Source organism: Oncorhynchus masou, chromosome 18 (assembly GCF_036934945.1).
Source record: "Oncorhynchus masou masou isolate Uvic2021 chromosome 18, UVic_Omas_1.1, whole genome shotgun sequence".
Lineage (NCBI taxonomy): Eukaryota > Metazoa > Chordata > Actinopteri > Salmoniformes > Salmonidae > Oncorhynchus > Oncorhynchus masou.
The window spans coordinates 59,555,315-59,573,267 of NC_088229.1; the positions used below are offsets into that span (position 1 = coordinate 59,555,315).

The following is a 17,953-nucleotide window of genomic DNA, read 5'->3' on the forward strand; positions in this document are numbered from 1 at the left end:
TGAGAGAATGCCAAGAGGTTGCAAATCTGTCATCAAGGCAAAGGATGGCTACTTTGAAGAATCTGAAAAAATATATATATTTTGATTTGTTTAACACATTTTTGGTTACTACATGAGTCCATATGAGTTATTTCGTAGTTTTGATGTATTCACTATTATTCTACAATGTAGAAAATTGTAAAAATGAGTCAGTGTTCTAAAACTTTTGACCGTTAGTGTATGTCACACAGAGACATGTTTGCAGACTAGTCATAGTCAACCCCCCAAAGGATTTAGTGTTCAATTATGTAACTAGACAGCCAGAACTTTCCCATCACCAATTATTGGAAAGGATTATGATTTGGGGGCCTTGTACAGCACATAGTTGAGATTTTCACCTTGAGCCCAAACCCCTTAAAACCCCTCTTTTTAATTTGTTGGCTGTTAGCCCAAGCCAGTGTGTCACTGTGCCGAGGTCAACGGCTAGCAGGGCCAGGTATCTACTGTAAGCTTGCCCTCTTGGGGACCTTCAATGCTGAAGAAATGTTTCTGAACCATGGTGGTGGCATCATCATGCTGTGGGTGGTGGCAGCATTGTGCTGTGGGATGTTTTTCAGTGGCAGGGACTGGGAGACTAGTCAGGATCGAGGCAAAGATGAACGGAGTAAAGTACAGAGATCCTTGATGAAAAGGACCTCAGACTGGGGCAAAGGTTCACCTTCCAACAGGACAATGGCACAGCTAAGCACACAGCCAAAACAACGCAGGAGTGGCTTCGGGACAAGTCTCTTAATGTCCTTGAGTGGCTCAGCCAGAGCCCGGATTTGAACCTCATTGAACATCTCTGGAGAGACCTGAAAATAGCTGTGCAGCAACGCTCCCCATCCCCCCTGACCGAGTTTGAGAGAATCTGCAGAGAGGAATGGGAAAAACTCTGCAAATACAGGTGTGCCAAGCTTGTAGCGACATACCCAAGAAGACTCAAGGTTGTAAACGCTGCCAAAGGTGCTTCAACAAAGTGATATTTTGGTTTTAAATGTTTAATACATTTGCAAAAATGTATAAAAACTATTTAATCCATTTTAGAATAAGGCTGTAACCTAACCAAATTTGAAAAAAGTCAAGTGGTCTGAATACTTTACCACCTTTTCACCTCTGTGGAATTTTTAGGGTGGGCGGTGCTTTTGCATCTACATTTGGCTGTGTGTCTGTACCCAAAAGCTCTGGCAGCCATTCACCCAGGCCAGCATATCTTATGCCATGCTGCTGGGTGCCAGCCTTTCAGTCTGGGCTGAGGGAAAGAGGTCATGTCTGGTGCTAGCTGGCTGCTTAAATTAGCAGAGACGTGGGGTGTAGAGTGCACCCCACCCGCTCCCCAAGCTGTCTCATATATATGAGAGAGAGAGAGAGAGAGAGAGAGAGAGAGAGAGAGAGAGAGAGAGAGAGAGAGAGAGAGAGAGAGAGAGAGAGAGAGAGAGAGAGAGATGTGTAGTGTACATGTGGCAGGTTAGCGTTTTTTGTCATTAATCTTGTTCTGGAGGCAGCTCTGCAGTGTGGTCAATAGCTGGCACAGCCACAACGTCATAACATCTGACAACCTTAAACTTAACCTTAACCACAATGTTAACACTAATGTCTAACCCTAACCCTACATGTTCATGAATTTTTACATTTTAGCCAATTTTGACATTGCAGCTGGCCCGTCTAGCGGAGATCGCTCAGTTCTGCCTCAAGGACAAGACTCATGGACAATAAACGTCAACCTGCATTTGAACTGGACCTCTCAGCTCCGGCCGTGGACTTTGATAAGGTCACACAAGGCACTGGCAGGTGTAATGCATATATGTTGGACAAACATTATCTCATTGGATCTAAGTTGTTGCCCTGTTCTCTCTGTCCATTCTGCCCCTCCCACTTCCCTGTAGTGGTAATTTTGGGGGAGCGCTGCTCATTAGCATACGGAGAATAGATCTAGCTCCATTGTCTAGCCTCTCGGTGTGGAAACCTGAGTGGTTTCAGTCTTGCGGTCATATCGATGAATCACACGCTGCGTGAGTGACACCCTCATTATATCTCTTGTCAGCCCGATGGCTGTAGATCGTGTGATTAATCCTGTTCCCTTGTCCCTGTTATTGATTCTTAATGTGGCAATCAGCAGTTGAAACAATAACAAAGCCGCCCCCTGTTTTCGGTAAAAAAGCCGAGAGATGGAGCTTGAGAACTGTAGCCACTCTCAAATTCATAGACACAGCTATGGACACAAGGACTGACCATCCGTGATATCAAAAAATTATAGTTTTAACCGCGTTTTGAGGCTATATAGTGTTTGTTTACATTTTCTTTGTTTACAAGCCGTGCTTATATTTGGGGTTCTGATGGGGTGCGACAGTTGAACTAAGCTCGTGAGGTATTTCTAAGTTATATTCTACACACATCATTGGGTGTATATCATTCATTTCTCAGTCCAAAACTGAATGTAGCAACTGCAGATTGCCCCTTTAAGTCAACGATTCTATCTGACAAGAGGCCAGTCCTCTTCCTTCATGGATCTTCTCATCCCAGGTTGCTGACCAGGGCTACATTTTTCTCCTCTATCTCCTCTATCATGTTTCTTCCCTGACCATACCTTACATGCAAATCCTATTTTCTAGCATTGGTGATAGGATTTTAGGTTTCAGATGTGCGATTGTAGCTGGTTTGCTCTTGGGGAAGGGTTCGAACTCCAACCTAATCATTCATGCAGGCGAATGCCTTGACTGGAAGAGAACAGGAGCAAAGCAAATAGGCTTTTAGAAATGGTGCTACTGCATTTTGTTTCGGGATGTTTTGTTCGTCGTTCGTTAGCGTTTGTCTTGAATGTTCAACGGGCTTGTTGCTCACGTGCGGGCTGGTTTGAGCTCGTTTGTTACGGGTTGAAGTTATGGATTCTTGTTTAGTTGTTGCTCTCTGCATTGTCGGGAAGGGCCCATAGGTAAGCATTTCACTGTTAGTCCACACCTGTTGTTTACGAAGCATGTGACAAATAACATTTGATTTGAGAGAAGAAAAAAAAAGCACACACAAGATATCACACACTCACACACGTGCATAAACACATTTCCTGCTGATTCCCACCACTCTCTCCGCCACCTGACTGTGGAGACAAGCACCGAATGCTAATCACCATTCAAAGAATATTCAGGAGTGTGTGTGTGTGCTGCTGCGCGTGAGTATGTGTGTGTGTGTGACTGGAGGAGGGAGTTGGAAGTCTGTGATTCGCTGCCGACAGACAGAGAGAGAGAGAGGGGGGGAGGGATAGTGGGAGGGGCTCATATAGAGAAGAGAGCACATACACAGTTGCCGTCAGGTCTCTCTCCTCAGTACGATTCCGGCAGCTCTCCGACACAGAACCAAAAAGAGGATGACAAAAAGATAGACGACTGAAAGACAGAGAGAAACAAGGAGGGAAAGACAACAGCAGGAGGACAAGCTTTTTCTCGCATTGAGAGCTGTCACGTTGAAGAACAAGGAGAAGGTGATAAAAGAAGTGAGGGATCAAAAGAAATGTGAGAGATCAAAAGAAGTGAGGGATCAAAAGAAGTGAGGGATCAAAAGAAGTGAGGGATCAAAGAAGGAGTAGATGCCGACAAGGGACCCGGACAGATGGACGGACGCTGATCTCCTAAAATAGAGGGGTAGTCATCCCTCCATCATTCTGGGTGATGGACAAAGGGGTGTTCATCTTCCATCTTACACTGAGAGCAACAGGATTTAACATTGCCCCCGTTTACTCTACTGGGTAGACTGAACCAGGCAGTCCTACGATATCTTGTTCCCCTCTTCTCTTTTTAACTGGACGTTGGTCTAGTTAGACAGTTCCTTCAATTCTTCTCCTGTTTCGTCATTACTTTTTGTTTGTGTTTTGGGGGCAAGTGACGCAATCGAGAGTGCTATTTGGGATCCCTGCTCGAGAAGTGGGAGGAGTCCTGTGTGGACTCTTTACGTCGTGTGTGTGTGTGTGTGTGCGTTTCTATGCGTGTGTTTGTGTTTCTATGTGTATTTCCACCCTTGGCACCCATCTGTTTCATGCTGGCTGTCCTTTCACACCTCTGCAAGTGTTGTGCACCATCTGTGTGTGTGTCATCGTGAGTGAGTGTGTGTGTCAATGTGAGTGTGTGTCAACGGGAGTGAGTGTGTGTGTCAACGTGAGTGTGTGTAAGTATCTGTCACCCACAGTTACGCCACTGATCAAAAGTTGGCTAATTACCATTTTTGGAGGCACAGCCCAGCATACTGTTTAAGCTGGGCAGAAGGGGGACAGAGGGCCCGCTTAGCCAACAGCTGTCAAGGGAACAGTTTGAGAGATTCTACTGTCTTCTCCCAATAGGACCGGTAGGACTATTATTAAACCTCCTGGAGGATCAATTCAATGAGGATCTGATCCAAGAACAGTGTTAACTGATCACCTGATACGCCCACCTGTGGACGGTGTCGCTTGGGAATACATTCAATCCAAAACATGTCAGTGTGACATTGAGTGGCAATGAAGGAATTGCCATACCATGTTCTATAGATGAACTGTCCGATCATCCATTATTTGATCAGATTCCAGATAACCTAATGAGTGTGTGTGTGTGTGAGAGAGTGTGTACCACAGTTTGATGCTCTCGGGACGCTGTGAGAGTGACAAGAGCTACGCGCTGTTTCCTGCAACAGACGGCCCTCTATGAACTGTCACTGAACTGCTTGGCCCTCAGTCTCATCACTGTACTTAAGAGCTGCTGAGACATACTGACAGACAGACAGACAGACAGACAGACAGACACCTTTTTCCTCTTGTTCTTGGCCATGCCCTACTGTACAGCTCTCTGAACAGAAAGACGGAATCTGGGTGTATCTGGAACCATCGCTTGGCTGTGTGCAGTGTGTACCTTTCTCTGATTGGCCTATCTAGTCCTGCTGTGTAACATTACCCTCGGGAGGGGGGGGGGCCATGATCGGAGTGAACAGCCTGCACTCGGCGGGGCGCCTGCGCTCGCGCTCCCTGTGCTCGGTCCGCTATGGCCGAGACTTCCGGATGATTGACCCTTTCCGCTACCCCCGAACCCCCCGCTCGCGCTCCCTCAAGCCCCTAATGTTCCCAGACCTGCTGGGCAAGGCCCAAGACGGACAGAACCACCCGCAGGCCCGCAAGAGGAAGAAGGTACAATGTGCCACCCGGGTAAGACACCGACTAACAGCACGACCTGCTGCGTTAAACTGTTCCACACTTCATTCAGCACTTTGGTTGTGTTTGCATGTGTTAAAGTGGGTTTGTGTTTCAAGCTGTTTCTTATTTCTGATGACATTGTTTATCGTTGTCATGTCAACATACTGTAAAATGCCATGCCTAGCACTGCAGGTGTTTGTAATTTAGGGACTTTTTGTCTGTCAACCAAAGACAATGCAACCTTGTACATCCACAGATTCATACATTTATATATGACTTTTATAGGGTTGTGAATAATTTGTTAGTTGAGTAGATTGCAGATTGGGTGATCACCAGGCTGACAGGCCCTTCCGTAATCTAGGCTACCGCATGTTGTGTGTAGTAACCGGTGGTAACACCAGCCCTCAAGGCTAACTCTCATTCGCTGCCCGGGTGCCGTGGGACTCTGACGGAGCGCGTAGGTGAAGGTGACAACATTCATCCTGATCTGAATGAGGCCGACTGCTCCCAGTGACACTGATTACGCCTCTACACCCTGTCCTCCCCCTCTCTCTCCAACTCTTATGGTTCTGACAGGGCCTCCCCATACATCTCACTTATTCCCACATGAACCACCCCCACACCTCTATTACGTTAGACTCCCCTCCACCGACTCCTTGGCAGTCAGGACCAGTGTTATGTGTATATTAACATCTGTCTCTCTCAGCTTGATCTCCTTCCAATGTACTACTACTGTAATGCCAATAATTATGGACCCCCTGTATGTCTCAGCTATACGACTTACTCTCATGTTTACTGTTGTGCTTTCGGTTCAGTTTGCCTGGTTTTCCAATCGGAGTCAAATATGAACAGGATTTGTAATTACATTTCAAATCAAATTTATTTATACAGCTCTTTGTACATCAGCTGATATCTCAAAGTGCTGTACAGAAACCCAGCCTAAAACCCCAAACAGCAAGCAATGCAGGTGTTGAAGAACGTTGGCTAGGGAAAACTCCCTTTAAAGGCCAAAACCTATGAAGAAACCTAGAGAGGAACCAGGCTATGAGGGGTGGCCAGTCCTCTTCTGGCTATTCCGGGTGGAGATTATAACAGAACATGGCCAAGATGTTCAAATGTTCATAAATGACCAGTATGGTCAAATAATAGGTCTGAGACAGGTAACACGTCCGGTGAACAGGTCAGGATTCCATAGCCGCAGGCAGAATAGTTGAAACTGGAGCAGCAGCACGGCCAGGTGGACTGGGGACAGCAAGGAGTCATCATGCCAGGTAGTCCTGAGGCATGGTCCTAGGGCTCAGGTCCTTCGAGAGAGAGAAAGAAAGAGAGAAAGAGAGAATTAGAGAGAGCACACTTAAATTCACACAGGACACCGAATAAGACAGGAAAAGTACTCCAGATAAAACAGACTGACCCTAGCCCCCCGACACATAAACTACTGCAGCATAAATACTGGAGGCTGAGACAGGAGGGGTCAGGAGACACTGTGGCCCCATCCGATGATACCCCCGGACAGGGCCAAACAGGAAGGATATAACCCCACCCACTTTGTCAAAGCACAGCCCCCACACCACTAGAGGGATATCTTCAACCACCAAATTACCATCCTGAGACAAGGCCGAGTATAGCCCACAAAGATCTCCGCCACGGCACAACCCAAGGGGGGGCGTCAACCCAGACAGGAAGATCACATCAGTGACTCAACCCACTCAAGTGACGCACCTCTCCAAGGGACTGCATGAAAGAGCACCAGTAAGCCGGTGACTCAGCCCCTTTAATAGGGTTAGAGGCAGAGAATCCCAGTGGAAAGAGGGGAACCGGCCAGGCAGACACAGCAAGGGTCGTTCGTTGCTCCAGAGCCTTTCCGTTCACGTTCACACTCCTGGGCCAGACTACACTCAATCATATGACCCACTGAAGAGATGAGATGAGTAAAGACTTAACGGTTGAGACCGAGTTTGCGTCTCTCACATGAGTAGGCAGACCATTCCATAAAAATGGAGCTCTATAGGAGAAAGCCCTGCCTCCAGCTGTTTGCTTAGAAATTCTAGGGACAATTAGGAGGCCTGCGTCTTGTGACCGTCGCGTACGTGTAGGTATGTACGGCAGGACCAAATCAGAGAGATAGGTAGGAGCAAGCCTATGTAATGCTTTGTAGGTTAGCAGTAAAATCTTGAAATCAGCCCTTGCCTTGACAGGAAGCCAGTGTAGGGAGGCTAGCACTGGAGTAATATGATCACATTTTTTGATTCTCGTCAGGATTCTAGCATTTAACACTAACTGAAGTTTATTTAGTGCTTTATCCGGGTAGCCGGAAAGTAGAGCATTGGAGTAGTCTAACCTAGAAGTAACAAAAACATGGATTCATTTTTCTGCATAATTTTTTGGACAGAAAGTTTCTGATTTTTGCAATGTTACGTAGATGGAAAAAAGCTGTCCTTGAAACAGTCTTGATATGTTCGTCAAAAGAGAGATCAGGGTCCAGAGTAACGCCGAGGTCCTTCAAAGTTTTATTTGAGACGACTGTACAACCATTAAGATTAATTGTCAGATTCAACAGAAGATCTCTTTGTTTCTTGGGACCTAAAACAAGCACCTCTGTTTTGTCCGAGCTTAAAAGTAGAACGTTTGCAGGCATCCATTTCCTTATGTCTGAAACACAGGCTTTTAGCGAGGGCAATTTTGTGGCTTCACCATGTTTCATTGAAATGTACAGCTGTGTGTCATCCACATAGCAGTGAAAGTTAACATTATGTTTTCGAATGACATCCCCAAGAGGTAAAATATATAGTAAGAACAATAGTGGTCCTAAAACGGAACCTTGAGGAACACCGAAATTTACAGTTGATTTGTCAGAGGACAAACCATTCACAGAGACTATCTTTCTGACAGATAAGATCTAAACCAGGCCAGAACTTGTCCGTGTAGACCTATTTGGGTTTCCAATCTCTCCACAAGAATGTGGTGATCGATGGTATCAAAAGCAGCACTAAGGTCTAGGAGCACGAGGACAGATGCAGAGCCTTGGTCTGATGCCATTAAAAGGTCATTTACCACCTTCACCTTCACAATAGGATGATTGAGCAGCAGTAAGGGCTCTTCGATACTGCACGGTACTGTCTTTCCAAGCAATGGCGTTGTCTTTCCAAGCAATGACATTTGAGTGTCTATATGTAGAAACCAATAATTGACTCAAATTTGACCATGAATCTCAAGTTAATGACATTTCTCAATGAGCCACTATGGCTATAATTGCTGTTGATACAAGCAACAGTAGATCAATCCATCTGTTTTTCTGGTTCACAAATTGACCCCCAGATTTAATATGTTGAAGACTTTTGTGCTACAAAAGAGAGTGCATCGAAATTAGACTTTGAAATGGGCCAACGCCGGCTTTCCACGAAGTCGGCCCTTATCTGCGCTGAATATTAATATTAATGAAGCTCGTAACACAGTTTGAGTCTCGATTTGTATACAGTATGTCTGCATAGCGAGGGGACATTTGAGCCCAGAACCTAAAATCCAAATGGTCTGGCTGCTCATGAATATAATAATAATAAATATAATATGAATATGAATATGAATATGAATAATATTCAGACATATTTCAATTAGTGCCTGTATAATAGGAAACGTAGGAAATTAGTTTGAAAGGATACACTACATCGAACACATTGTTCATTTCAATGGGTTTAACTGAGAAACCACACCTCAATATTATGTCTAGAACAGTCAGTGGAAACCAACACTGTCAATCAACTCGATCGAATTGAATATCATCAGAATCAGTTTCTCAATCATACAACATTTGAAAATAAATAAGCTCAAGCTGATTTCAATGTCAGATAAGACCTACTACCTTGTACAGCCATTTGTCCCATCTCCTTATGAAAACACCATTGTATATTTTCCCAGACTTCAGAGGATCTGGGAGGGACGTGGTGATGATGTACTTCCTGCTAGAGTCCTCTCCATCACGTCAGCTGTCACAGTTGTCCGTCAGTCCCTTCTAGGGCCTTGATCTGAATTCACCATCAGGGGCTGATAGCTCTGCACTTCTCTTCCTCGAAACTCCTTTCACAGAACCTCAGTGCTAAACGGTAGATCATATTCCGCTAGCATATCCCATTGTCACTAAAAGGGGCTGGATTTGAATAGGAATGTCTAAATGGCTTGGCTGTCAAAGGAGATTAAAAGCCTGTTGTATTTGTCAATGAGGGCGCACACAGAAACTGCAGCCTTTTTCTTCAAATCCCATTTTGCCTGCTGTGTTATTCCATAGACTCCCCTTAAAGGGGCAATCAGCAGTTGCTGCATACATTTTTGGACTTAAACATTAAGGATGTCTACCCATTGATTCTTGAAGAATATAACATAGAAATGGTGCATGAGTTTAGGTCAACGGTCGTGTTTGCCCCAAAGAGGATTCTTGAAAGGAAGGAGGAGGCAAATGATTGATTGGTTAACTGGCTTTCTGACTGAATAGTTTATTGATTGATGGATTCAACCATTTGTTTCTCCCAGGTGAATCTGTGTACTATTTTGTCGTTATTGTCTAATGGATTTTTCTTCCACAGGCCCTGTACAACTCAATCAAGAATGAGAAGCTTCAATGGACAATGTGAGTTCCACTTTAATGCCTTGTTATCAACAGTATATACAGTATTTGTGCATTTAAGTGTATGTTCTGACACACACACACACACACACACACACACACACACACACACACACACACACACACACACACACACACACACACACACACACACACACACACAGACACAGAGAAACACACAGAAACATACTTCACTCAGAGTCCACACACACACACACACACACAGTTCACTTAGAATCCATACACACACATAGTGTTTGGATAGTGAAGAGTATTGGTGTTAATGACGTGCATGTTGTCAGGTTGTGATGGAAACATTTGTGTGTCAAGGGTTGCTATTCTGGATCTCAGCTCACTGTGCTTCAGAGATGCCAATTAAGTCCCTGGCTTTCCAAGCTTTGTTGCCATAGTTACAGCACCATGGCTACAGCTACATAGCGACCGTTCTGCTCTTGCCTCTGTGTTCCGGTGCAAGCACAATCACACACTTCTGACGACACACACACACACACACACACACACACACACACACACACACACACACACACACACACACACACACACACACACACACACACACACACACACACACACACACACACACACACACACACACCTATCATTCCAATAAAAGGGTCCTCATTGCATCCTGTACAAAGGTGTGACCACAGCCTCCCACTAACTTCCCAAAAATAGCAGCACTCCCAGAGCAGCTGACTGAAAGGTGGTCAGAGGAACAGGTCTGGGAACAGATCCACAGAGAGAGAGGCAATCCAGTTCAAACATCTCCACAGAAACAGACACCCAATTAAAATACATGGCCATGATGCTGGGGACAAGAGGCTGAGGATAGACTAGTCATTTTTAGACACATTTTTAGACACTCTGAGAGAGAGAGAGAGAGAGAGAGAGAGAGAGAGAGAGAGACCTGCTCTATTATTCCTTCTATTCTCCTAATCTTGCTCTCCTCCAGTATTGGCTCTAATCATCCTGTCTTCCATTGTCTCTCTCCTGCTAGCTTCTATCGCCTGTTATAAAAAGAGATAAGAATAACCTAATTCACTGGCATTACAAAATAGACACCACCAGTCATCTGAACAACGTTATCATAATAATACCAATATACCAGTCCCGTTTCAATGATGTATTTATTCATTTGTTTATAAGGGACCATGCACCTCCTTTGCATGATGATGTTTTTCATAGATTTTGGTGACGATAAGGATTATTCGGATATCATGGCTGAAATGCTTTCTACCATCACGGTAATCTACGACAGGCGTTGTGATCACTGCTCTGCACCAGGTGCCCTATTCACAGTAGACATATTTCACATGACCACAACTGTATACAGTCAGTAACAGGTGTCATATGTGTTTTAATGGGAAGTGTCACAGGAATGACAAGACTATTGTGTTACACTACATGACCAAAAGTATGTGGACACCTGCTTGTCAAACATCTCATTCCAAAATCATGGGCATTAATATGGAGTTGGTCCCCCCTTTGCTGCTATAACAGCCTCCGTTCTTCTGGGAAGGCTGTCCACTAGATGTTGGAACATTGCTCGGGGACTTGCTTCCAATCAGCCACAAGAGCTTTAGTGAGGTCAGGCACTGATGTTGGTCGATTAGGCCTCTGGCTCGCAGTCGTTGTTCCAATTCATCCCAAAGGTCTTTGATGGGGTTCAGTTCAGGGCTCTGTGTAGCCCAATCAACTTCTTCTACACCGATCTCGACAAACAATTCTGTATAGACCTCACTTTGTGTACGGGGGCATTGTCATGCTGAAACAGGAAAGGGCCTTCCCCAAGCTGTTAGAAGCACAGAATCGTCTAGAATGTAATTGTATGCTGTAGAGTTAAGATTTCCATTCACTGGAAATAAGGGGCCTAGCCGGACCCATGAAAAACAGCCACTGACCATTATTCCTCCTCCACCAAACTTTACAATTAGCACTATGCGTTGGAGCAGGTAGCATTCTCCTGGTATCCGCAAAACCCATATTTGTCCGTCGGACTGCCAGATGGTGAAGCGTGATTCATCACTCCAGAGAATGCGTATCCACTACTCCAGAGTCCATTGGCGATGAGCTTTATACCACACCAGCCGACTTTTGGCATTGCACATGGTGATCTTATGCTTGTGTGCAGCTGCTCGGCCATGAAAACCCATTTCCTGAAGCTCCCGACAAACAGTTCTTGTGCTGACGTTGCTTCCAGAGGCAGTTTGGAACTCGGTAGTGAGGACAGACGATTTTTACGCGCTACGCGTTTCAGCACTCAGCGGTCCTGTTCGTTGTGTGGCGGCAGAGCCGTTGTTGCTCCTAGATATTTCCACTTAACATTAACAGCACTTACAGTTGACCGGGGAAGATCTGCCAGGGCAGACATTTGATGAACTGACTTGTTGGAAAGGTGGGATCCTATGACGGTGCCGCGTTGAAAGTCACTGAGCTCTTCGGTATGGGCCATTCTACTGCCAATGTTTGTCTATGGAGATTGCATGGCGGTGTGCTCGATTTTATACACCTCTCAGCAATGGGTGTGGCTGAAATAGCCAAATCCACTCATTTGAAGGGGTGTTCACATACTTTTGTATAAAAAGTGCATGTTACCGTTAGCTTGCTGTGCTGCAATGTCTTCACACATCCCCAGCCTCAGACCTCAAGAGCTACCTGGATAACCGCAAGCAGATGGTGAGGTGGGGAACATACCATTCCAACTCACAGCCAGTCCCAGCTGGAGTTCCCCAGGGTGGTGTGCTATCTCCCCTACTGTTTGTGCTATGCATGAACACCCTAGACTCCAGCCTTCCAATCAGAATCCATCCTGTCAAGTGTGCTGATGACCTCACACTCATAGAATTGTTTCCTGGCGATCTACCTGGCCAAACACAAGCCGCCGTCAATGCAGTGGCTGAGTGGGGAAAAACCAACTGCCTGTATGTGAACGAAAAGAAAACTAAGGATATGCTCATCAGCTTCAGAAGGGCTGCTGGCTGATAAGGCTTTTCCACCCACGGTTGCTGTAAACTGCCTCACAGTTGAGCGTTTGCAGTTTTTCTGACTGATAGGTGTGATGGTGTCAGCTGACCTGTACTGGGACGAGCATGTCTGGTATATCCTAAAAAAAAGCTTCAACCCAGGATCTACTACCTAAGGGAAGCAAGACAAGCTGGCCTCCCAACTGAAGTCCTACTGCAGATATACTTGACCTTCATCCGTCCCAATCATGGAGTATGCCTCGTCAGTGTGGCCTGGCCTTCCAAAGTGTCTCTCTAAGGACTTAGAAGGCATTCAGAGACGGATCTGCTGCGTCATTGGCACTCCCTGCAACTCACTCCCATCTCTGGAGAGCAGGCATGATGAACCTACAGTCAAGACCTTCAAAGGACTCCTGCATGGCCACACAAATCCTCTGCACTAGTTTCTACCCTACACAGAGACCGCATAATCTAAGGAGTTTAAGGCAATACTCTATCGTAGAGGTCCCCAATTACATTTAGCCGTGGGCCAATTGTTCCTTGAGCGGATGGTCGGGGGGCCAGATATATATATTTGGTACACTGCAAATTGACCGCAAGAATCCCAAACACATACAGTATAGTATTTGACAAAAACAGAATCATTTCAAACCTTGATTATATTGGGACATGATCACATATGCCTCTCTATCTATGCGTGGGGATACTTGGGAACAGATTTCAGAAATTAAAATAACTTTGAGCTAATTTCCTGGTGATGTTACAGTCTTATGTTCAACAACAAAAACAAAAGTTTTTTTTATACGTTATTTTAAATACTGTATACTGAACAAAAATATAAACGCAACATGCAACAATTTCAACAATTTTACTGAATTACAGTTCATATAGTCAGTCATAGTCAGTCAGTCAGTCATTCAATTGAAATGAACTCATTAGCCCCTAATCTATGGACTGCACATGACTATGCAGAGGCACATCCCACCCACTAGGGAGCCAGGCCCAGCCAATCACAAATAGAATTACTCCTTAGTTTCATCAGCTGTCTGGGTGGCTGGTCTCAGACGATTCTGCAGGTAAAGTCGGATGTGGAGGTCCTGGGCTGGCGTGGTTTTGAGGCTGGTTGGACGTACTGCCAAATTCTCTAAAATGACCTTGGAGGCATCTTATGGTAGAGAAATGAACAGTTAATTATCTGGCAACAGCTCTGGTGGACATTCCTGCGGTCAGCATACCAATTGCATGCTCCCTCAAAACTTGAGACATCTATGGCATTGTGCTGTGTGACAAAACTACACATTTTATAATGGACTTTTATTTCCCCCAGCACAAGTTGCACCTGTGTAATGATCATGCTGCTTAATCAGCTTCTTGATATCCACACCTGTCAGCTGGATGGATTATCTTGGCAAAGAAGAAATACTCACTATCAGGGATGTAATCAAATTTGTACGGAAAATATGAGAGAAATAAACTTTTTGTGCAAATGGAACATTTCTGATCTTTTATTTTTATTGAAATATGGGACCAACACTTTACATGTTGCGTTTATATTTTTGTTCAGTATACAGTGCATTCGGAAAGTATTCAGACCCCTTCCCTTTTTAAACATGTTGTTACGTTACAGCCTTATTCTAAAATGTATGAAATAAAATGTTTTCCTCGCCAATCTAAATACAATACCCCATAAAGACTAAATAAAAACATTTTTTTTTAAACATTTTTGCAAATGTGTTACAAATACAAAACAGAAATACCTTTTTTACAGAAGTATTCAGACCCTTTGCTATGAGACTCGAAATTGAGCTCAGGTGCATCCTGTTTCCATTGATCATCCTTAATGTTTCTACAACTTGATTGGAGTCCACCTGTGGTAAATTCAATTGATTGGACGTGGTTTGGAAAGGCACACACCTGTCTATATAAGGTCAAACAGTTGACAGTGCATGTCAGAGCAAAAACTAATAAGTATTACCCCTTGACTTTTTCCACATTTTGTTAGTGTGAAGCAGGTTTTCATCAAGGATCTTTCTGTACTTTGCTCCGTTCATCTTTCCCTCTTTCCTGACTAGTCTCCCTGTCCCTGCCGCTGAAATAACTCCCCGAAGCATGATGCTGCCACCACCTTGCTTCACCGTAGGGATTGTGGTAGGTTTTTTGCAGACGTGACACTTGGTATTCAGGCTGAACAGTTCAATCTTGGTTTCATCAGACCAGAGAATCTTGTTTCTCATGGTCTGAGTCCTTCAGGTTCCTTTTGGAAAAAGTGGGCTGTCATGTGCCCTTTACTTGAGGAGTGGCTTCCGTCTGGCCATTCTACCATAAAGGCCTGATTGGTGGTGTGCTGCAGAGATGGTTGTCCTTCTGGAAGGTTCTCCCATCTCCATAGAGGAACTCTGGAGCTCTGTCAGAGTTTTTGGTCACCTCCCTGATCAAGGCCCTTCTACCTCGATCGCTCAGTTTAGCCGGGCGGCCAGCTCTAGGAAGAGTCTTGGTGGTTCCAAACTTCTTCCATTGAAGAATCATGGCCACTGTGTTATTTGGAAACTTGTGTTTTATGTCATGACATCATATTTGATGTACGTATGTTTCTGCAAGATGTTCAAATAAACCTACACCTAATCAACCTGTTCACTCTCTTCCTCCTCCGCACCACAGCTCCATCCCCCTCTCCTCTCCTCTTTATTATGGCTCCTCAATTGACTGATTTCCTTATATGAGCTGTAATTCAGTAAAATCATTGAAATTGTTGTATGTTGTGTTAATTTTTTTGTCCAATATATATTGCATTCGGAAAGTATTCACGTTACAGCCTTATTCTAAAATGTATGAAATAAAATGTTTTCCTCATCAATCTACATACAATACCCCATAAAGACAAAGTGAAAACTGTTTTTTTTTTACATTTTTGCAAATGTATTACAAATACAAAACAGAAATACCTTTTTTACATAAGTATTCAGACCCTTTGCTATGAGACTCGAAATTGAGCTAAGGTGCATCCTGTTTCCATTGAGCCTCCTTGATGATTCTACAACTTGATTGGAGTCCATCTGTGGTAAATTCAATTGATTGGACATGGCTCATCTCAGCTTTGTCTTTCTAGGCTTTTGTTTTCTCTCCTCTATTTAGCTCCCTCGCTCCCTCATTTCCGTCCATCTCCCCACTCTCTCTCTCTCTCTCTCTCTCTCTCTCTCGCTCTCTCTCTCTCTCTCTCTCTCTCTCTCTTTCTCTCCCTTTTATTTTGACTCAGTGTAGAGTGGGATTCACACAGACCAGCAGTTACCAGGCAACAGGCTAGAACTCCGAGACACATGCTCATCAGCTCTCACTAGCTATCCATCATGCTCTCTCTCATGTAGAGCTAACTGTTGTTATATACGGCTGGTTACTCATTTCATACTCTTAAAGGGTTACAAGAGAAGCCATTTTGATGGTGGTTTGCACATCTATTTTAAATGTGAACTTTTACACATGGTGAGGTAACAAGTGTAGTCCTCGTTTTAAACTGGGTTTGACTGATTTCGGGTGGATTGACTGACTAGTATTGGGAAACATTATAAGAAAGGTTTAGCTTTTAACATGAGTCATCCTCTTAACTGGTGCCTCAGGTCCAGATTATCCCACATGTAAAAATATGTTAACAACACCCCAACCATGGTTGTAGGATTATCATATCAGTAAAGGGACATGTGATGTACATGGTTTATACTAAGTACAGTATCTTCATTTTGAGTGGGACTAGAGTGATCATCATTTGAACCTGCCTCAAAAAGCGTGCTATCCGGGATCCTTGGGACATCCCTATCCCATTGAAGTTGACATTTTAAATAGTTAAGGGTAGAGTTAGTTAAGTAAAGGGTTATAGTTAAAGTTAGGGTAGGGATTATGGTTAGGGAACACATGGAATGGCATCAAGCACATGAAAACCAAATGGAATGGAAACCATGTGTTTGATGTGTTTTGGTAATTTTCCAATCATTACATTTTAGCCATTACAATAAGCCACCCTCCCTCCACCAGCCTCCATTGGTATAAGAATTACACTCAACTGTATACAGTTATATTTTCATCGTGCACTAATACACACTGACATTTTCTAGTTCTGTAATAACACATCAATTGTAGCCCATTTATTTGTTTTGTTTGAGGTAGTTACGCATTTGGGAAAAGTATGACTTTTCACAGTTCTGGAGCAGTTCCTCTCTTGATCAATGGGGGAAAACAAAACTGGAAAAAAACAGTGACAAGTCTGAAATTAGTCTCAAAAATAGGAAGTCCCTAGTGAAACGGAATGCCCTCGTTTTTCACCTCAAGGCCGCCACGCGATGGATCGTGTCGCTCTTCTACTGCAGTGTGCTTTGATCTAGGAGAGTGGACTGGTTCTCTGGAGACCAGGAGGGAATCACAACGACATGGTCGAGGAGGGAAGGAGACAGGGAATGGGAAAGACACTGAATTAAGGCTTTGAAGAAGAAGAAACACTTTCATTCACTCAGGTTCCCCCTAGGTAGAATTGTGCTTTGTATAAATGTTATATAACCAAGGCTATGCCCACAAAATTCACTTCAGTGTTTTTAGTAGATGACAAAAAGCGCAATATAACCAGTGAAGGAGTTTTTACATTTAACTTAGTTTTTCACAATTCCTGACATTTACTCCTAGTAAAAAAATCCTTGTATTAGGTCAGTTAAGATGACCACTGTATTTTAAGAATGTGAAATGTCAGAATAATAGGAGAGAGAATTATTTATTTCAGCTTTTATTTCTTTCATCACATTCCCAGTGGGTCAGAAGTTTACATACACTCAATTAGTATTTGGTAGCATTGCCTTTAAATTGTTTAACTTGGGGCAAACATTTTGGGTAGCCTTCCACAAGCTTCCCACAATAAGTTGGGTGAATTTTGGCCCATTCCTCCTGACAGAGCTGGTGTAACTGAGTCAGGTTTGTAGGCCTCCTTGCTCACACACACTTTTTCAGTTCTACCCACACATTTTCTCTAGGATTGAGGTCGGGGCTTTGTGATGGCCACTCCAATACCTTGACTTTGTTGTCCTTAAGCCATTTTGCCACAACTTTGGAAGTATGCTTGGGGTCATTGTCCATTTGGAAGACCCATTTGTGACCATGCTTTAAGTTCCTGACTGATGTCTTGAGATGTTGCTTCAATATATCCACATA

At 44.0% G+C, this 17,953-nt stretch overlaps 1 protein-coding gene across 2 annotated transcripts in view; it reads left to right on the plus strand.

Moving 5' to 3' along the window:
• LOC135504994 (PH and SEC7 domain-containing protein 1-like) overlaps window positions 1-17,953 on the plus strand; it is a 60,863-nt gene that overhangs the window by 35,477 nt on the left and 7,433 nt on the right. The window contains exons 1-2 of one of the 2 annotated variants that reach the window (XM_064923983.1): window positions 3,308-5,179; window positions 9,745-9,788. In XM_064923983.1, the coding sequence (XP_064780055.1) occupies window positions 4,952-5,179; window positions 9,745-9,788 (272 nt within the window). In that variant the 5' untranslated portion in view covers window positions 3,308-4,951. Of the gene's footprint in view, window positions 1-3,307; window positions 5,180-9,744; window positions 9,789-17,953 lie in introns of those variants that run through there. The other variant, XM_064923982.1, reaches the window with a different exon arrangement.